Source organism: Mytilus californianus, unplaced genomic scaffold (genome assembly GCF_021869535.1).
Source record: "Mytilus californianus isolate M0D057914Y unplaced genomic scaffold, xbMytCali1.0.p SCAF_4, whole genome shotgun sequence".
Taxonomy (NCBI): Eukaryota; Metazoa; Mollusca; class Bivalvia; order Mytilida; family Mytilidae; genus Mytilus; species Mytilus californianus.
The window spans coordinates 58,956,714-58,962,713 of NW_026262690.1; the positions used below are offsets into that span (position 1 = coordinate 58,956,714).

Here is a 6,000-nt window from a genome sequence, read left to right on the forward strand (position 1 = left end):
TGTATTATGTCTATATTCTTCTGTGTACCTTTGTATCTACAGCGGTTTAGCAGAATAAAGTATATATATAGAATTAATAGATCACAAAATTATTAGTTGCAGCAAGATACTGGAAAGAAAAGAAGGTATAATTTCAACAATGTCGAAACGTAAGTTATTTCGTATCATAGAACAGAGCTATTAGTTGGTCCTACAAATCAGTACAAAAATAGCAAAATTTTTCCAACCTTTCAAATATTTTTTTTATATATTACTTGGGATGTTAAAAATTTGGTCGTTTAAGGGCAGAGATATCCGTTGCGATGTAACTGTGACGTCATTTGCATATCAAAATTGATTGATTTGAAAAAAAGTCATCTAAAACGAATTGAATTAGATCACTTATTCATTTTACAGCATACATAAACCTTCCTACAGCTTCAACTATTCAACCATAAACAACAAAGAAATAAACTTAAAAACTGAATTTTATATATATATGGATAATACAATAAACTAAAAACTTGACGCAAAAACAAGCTAAGAACAAATTTTCTTCGAGAAGATTTTTTTTTGTCATATTAATTGAAAATTTATCATGCCATTCCAAAAGCTTTGGGTACCAGACTATTTAAACCCCCCGGCAATGTCAGTTCATCAACAGTGACATCGACACGAATGCAGTACTACAAAATAATATATCATAGCCGCTTTTTTAAATCACTAGTGTTGCTCGAAACCAAATGTGAAAAAGCTAAAAGTATAAAAAAAAAGTTGAATCGCAATTAACAGCAATTTATATTAATAAAAAAAATACAAACGAAAGAAAAAGAAAATGACAGAATGAAAACTTCTTGTAAGGATTCTGATTTGGGATATGCATACCAGTATATAAAGCTGGCGCAACAACAAAAAAACTGCACATAAAATGAAATACCAGACTTGATAGTTATTTTAGAAAACAGTCCGTGGTTTATTCAATATTTTATAATGATAAGCTATATCTTAGTAAAAACTTATTCCGATTTGAGTAAATCGAGAAAGAAAAGGTCCTGAAAATATAGTTTACCATGAAACTTTCCGATGGTAAAACTCTTTTAAAAAATGTACATAAATCGTCGCATCGGACGAATTCGATTTTTTGCATACATTTGTAAAACATATGGTGACGAAGTAATATCTGTCGGTGATAGTTTGTTTAGTATTATAACATCGAACACTCACAAAGTGGAAACAGGATGGCATATCCTATAAGCACTGCAATTATTAAACAGTAGCCTTTTAATGACACTTAAATACTTTCAACTCGTCTTCGTCGATAGTTTATGTTATATGACTGCCTGATGGATATACTACACTGAGTGTCTCAGTGATTTAGTCTAACTTTTTTATTAAATTATATTTGATATAGATTATTTGTTCATAACTTGAATGATATAACTATTATAAAAATTTAAGAACCTACTGATCTTTAACCGATATTTCAATGTTTCATAATTATAATTTTAACTTCAAATTTCTGAATTTGAACGATACTAATGACATCTAAGGTCTTCTAATATGAGCGAAAAGCGTTATTATTTCCTGAAAAGAACACACTTTATTACCGCGGTTCAAGGGTAACGAAATATTTTTGCAATATTTAATCCTGAAGTTCAGGATCTAATTTATTAATCAACAAATGTCCTTACAATGACGGTCGGTTGCATAAAAACTAAACAATTGTTTTATTTTTTTTTCAATTTTACTTTATTTTAACTGAAATATTTGAAACTTTTTTCAATACTAGAATGCAAAGAAACGTCATGTGTAAGGAAGACAAACATCTACGGAACATATGGGAGAAAGAATGATGAGGATGAATATGAGTTTGATAGTGACCGCTTAGAAGAAGACGAAGATACTTATGCAGTGATTCGTGATTCGCAGGTTGTATTTCAAACTACAGTTGAAATGGATGGTCAGTGTGATGAATATAACAATTATTTCACAAGTGGTTACAACCATCTCAACTTGATAGGGATTTCCAAGACCCCATCGAATTAAAAGGATAAAAAGTACAATTATGCTCGTGATGTTCACTTCCTTCCAAGATAAATACGTTTAATTTATAAACTGAACTTCAAAAGAAATGCAACAATCCCAGCAAAGCTACAATTTTCGTTCCTCCGAAGAATGCTAACATTTATCGTTAAAATTTAAATGTCAACTAAAAATTACTGAACTTAACATGTCTTACTTAATTCTAAAGCTATCGGTGTCAGACAGGTTTTAAACATTTTGTAGGATTTTTCCCATTCGATCGGAATTTGTTTACTCAAAATATTTGCCAATTTACTCAGTTAAAAGTTGTTCTACAATAAATAGATCATCAAACAATCATAAAAGATTAATTTCAAAGTTTTGAAGTTTTAAAATCATTTATAGTGCGTGTGACGTTTTATTTAGTGTAGAGTTGGGTTTCTTTTGACAAAAGTTCTGCTGTCCTGCCAGTTTGTTTTTGGGGTGATGCTATTTTTTTCAACTTAATTAAGAGGTGCTCCTCATCAAGCCAAATATTGACTCACTATATTCCACTTACTTTCCGATTACATTAGTTAAGAATTTCCTTGCAAATTCTCTTTTTATTTAAATATGGGATGGACACCTCTGGGATCTTAATATTTGGTCTCTGTGAAATCTAGTAGATATTCATCGAATCAAATGGTTCCCTGATATTATCTGTGTTTTCTTTACTTTATTTTCGGTTAATAAACCATTTAAATTGAAAACGTCATTAAGTCAAAAATCTATGTCCCATCTTCAACCAAATCAAAAAAATCGAAACTTTCTTCACCATCTTTATATTTTTTTTTTTGGGGGGGGGACATTCCCAAAAAAATTATCTGTAGCAAATATTGGTTAAAATTGCATTGTTTATATCCAAAAACATCTCTGTCTGCAGAACGTTTGCGTAAACATTTGAAATCTGTAATGTTTTTAAGTGGTTGGATCCAAGTTTCCGTCAAGGAAAATATATGGGTTTCGCTGAATTTGATTTAAACAAATAAATTTATAATTCACACTTAAAATGATTTGTTTCACAATACTTTACAGGAACAAAATAATTATATTTCAATTCAATATTATAATAATGTCAATTGGATGAGTTAAACAATTGATGTACCAGGAAGTAAACATAGGATATGAAAATACTTGAAACGTTATTAAAAAAATTACAACGCAGTAAATGTTTGTGCTACGTATTGGAATATTTAAGTTGTATTATTTGCTTTACTTTTAGAAAGGATAAGTTGCCCAAATAAACAGAGTACTGTTTTCTTATCATTTTTAACCTGGGAGGGGGGCTGGTCATTTTGAAATCAAACATATAAAATTTTCTTGATCCCCCCATAATATTTCACTATTTTTATTTTATCCCCCCTTAAAGACATTTTAAAACAATGTGATTCCCCTCTATTAAACATACTAAAATTTTAACATGCAAAACACTTACCTTTGACACACATCATATGTAGGATATACTTGAAGATTCAAAAGTTTACAAATGTTTTATTAGAGATAAGGCAAGTAAACAGTAAAAGACACATTTAATCCAAATGAATCTCACAAGTTATTCAAATTGAATATAGAATCAAGGTTGAAGAATTGTTATCAAATAGGCTTGAATCAATTCGACCAAGACAGGAATTGGCAGCTATAAAAAAAAACTCTCTGCATCAGATTTTTCGAAACGGAAGCAGTTGAGTTGTTGAAGAATGTTTACAATAAAAAATTCAAGTCTTCCATGCCAAAATCTAATGCGCTTGAAAAGTCAGATGAAAATCAAAATCAAGCAGAATCAGACACTCATGAAGCTCTTGATATGCAAGGTATAGGAGACGAGGAAATTGAATCTTCAGGAGATGAGTCTGACCCGTTTGACTTTATAACTGTTAAGCTTTTAGGTCCTGATGGTTATGTTGATGTGTGATCAGTGACATATACAGTACATACATTATTATAAATATATGTGGTAATGAAATAAATTTGTTCAATGGTGGTAAAATATATTTTCATTTGACTGTTGTAATGCTCTTCTTTACTAAAAATATTTGACCCCCCCCCCCCCCCCCTTGAAATATGTAAACTACTTATTTCCATGTGCAAAAAAATGGATCCCCACTTTGAATTTATGAAAATATTTGAACCCCCTTTTCCAATTACAGGAAAAAAACTTGATTTCCCCTACATTTTAACCAGCCCCCCCCCCCCCTTGCCAGGTAAAAAAATGATAAGTCCCATACGTCTCTTCCATATTGAAATGTTTTGTATTCATGGCGGCATTTTCGGTCCTAAAGTATATCAGGAATGGTCCGTCTGTGATTTATTTGTTTATTTCATCTGATGATTATAACTTAATCAATAAACAAAACCTTCTTTTACTTCTTTCAGTCACCATATTGACTGAAAGAAGTGAAAGAAGGTTTAAAGAAACATACCAAATTTCTTTGAAAATGTGACGTAATATTTTTATGTTTAACATCACACTAAGCATGATTGAGATGCTTTTATGATGTCCTGAGAAATATTACGTTTTCTATAAATATTTTCCATACATTTGTACATATATATTTCTTAATTTGAAACAAAGATAGCAAGGAAGGTGGTTTACCATCACGCGGTTTTTGTGGAATGAAATATTCCTATCTCACCCAAACTCTTGGATAAGACCGCGTATATATTCTTTTTTTTCGATTTTTGAACAGTTTCCAATCCATTTTGAATTTTAATGGATAAACATAAGAATTAACCGAATTTTATTAATTAAAAGTACAGTAGACAAGTTATATGATTTTTCCTAGTAAAATCGTGGAAGTTGAAGAAACAAAATTGCTTTGAACTTTATTTTATTTGGTCCAAATGATATTTAGTATTTTAATGCTTCGATGTTGTATTTTGTCATGGGAATATTATCGTTCAAACAATCTGTGTTGTATTATTGGGTAAAATATTTGCGATCTGGTACTGTTCCAAACTTTTATCATACTGATCGTTTTAAATCCCAGTGACATTTTGAAGCATACACCATTCTCGACACGCTGTAAACAACAGGTTTTTCTGTCAAAAGTTTAATCAACACTTATGATTTCTTATTGATTAATTTATAACTATCATATTAAAACATTCTAGAATTACTTTTAATGTAATACAAAATGCGAAATGTACTGCGCCATTTGCATTTATATCACTTGAAATTAACAAAAGCAGCGTGCATTTCATACTCGCTGTATAATTGTATTGATTTGATTACATTTTGAAGCAAGAGTGCTATGTAATGCATGTTCGTCTTGTGTACTAAACATGGGCTATTCTATACTGTTTGTAATGAGAAGAACGAAATTTTTAATTCTTTTTTATTTATATCATTTTTGTAAATATCTAATTTTTGTTATTTTGCGTTATTAATCTTGCTTTGAATATAGATGTATGGCAAATGAAAGTAGCAAACTGATAAAAATGCTTCTATTAACAGTGATGTTGCATAAAGCAATATATCAGTAAACAGGGGCAATGAAGATCTGTTCTTGATAAGATTAGAGAAAGTGATCAAATGTTACCGATTATATTGTATTTGATCTTTTTGTAAATATTAGCTTGTTTTTATTTTTATTATTATAGTTATAAATATCTAATCGTGTCCCCTGATAGCGTCTCTCTCTGGTCACTAGTGTCGCGAAGCAAAACATAGGTGTCGTCATATTGTGTTAATTCCATAGATGTTTTGTAATAGTTGCATCATCATCACTGTAACTTGATTTCATGTAGAAAATGATACTCGTCCGCCGATTATGCACAAATTACTTTAAAATTCAAATTTAAGGGTGTTCGTAAAAAGTGCTTATGGTCGACAGTTGAGATGTGTTGTGCTGTTTCATTAGTATTTGTGCACTCCAGTTTCGGGGAAAATGTGAGCCTTAGCGCTAAGTCATGCTTCACTGGCTTATGAAGTTTTACATAGTTGAAATGTCAAGATCTCTT

The 6,000-nt window shown here is 30.5% G+C and overlaps 1 protein-coding gene across 1 annotated transcript in view; it reads left to right on the forward strand.

Annotated features, from left to right (window-relative positions):
* The window catches only part of LOC127698513 (uncharacterized), a 49,622-nt gene extending 46,783 nt beyond the window's left edge, over nucleotides 1–2,839 (forward strand). Inside the window, exons 4-5 of the mRNA XM_052202025.1 lie at nucleotides 97–149; nucleotides 1,769–2,839. Coding sequence (XP_052057985.1) covers nucleotides 97–149; nucleotides 1,769–2,025 — 310 coding nt within the window. The 3' untranslated portion in view covers nucleotides 2,026–2,839. The remainder of the gene's footprint in view (nucleotides 1–96; nucleotides 150–1,768) is intronic.
* The last annotated feature ends 3,161 nt before the right edge of the window (nucleotides 2,840–6,000 follow it).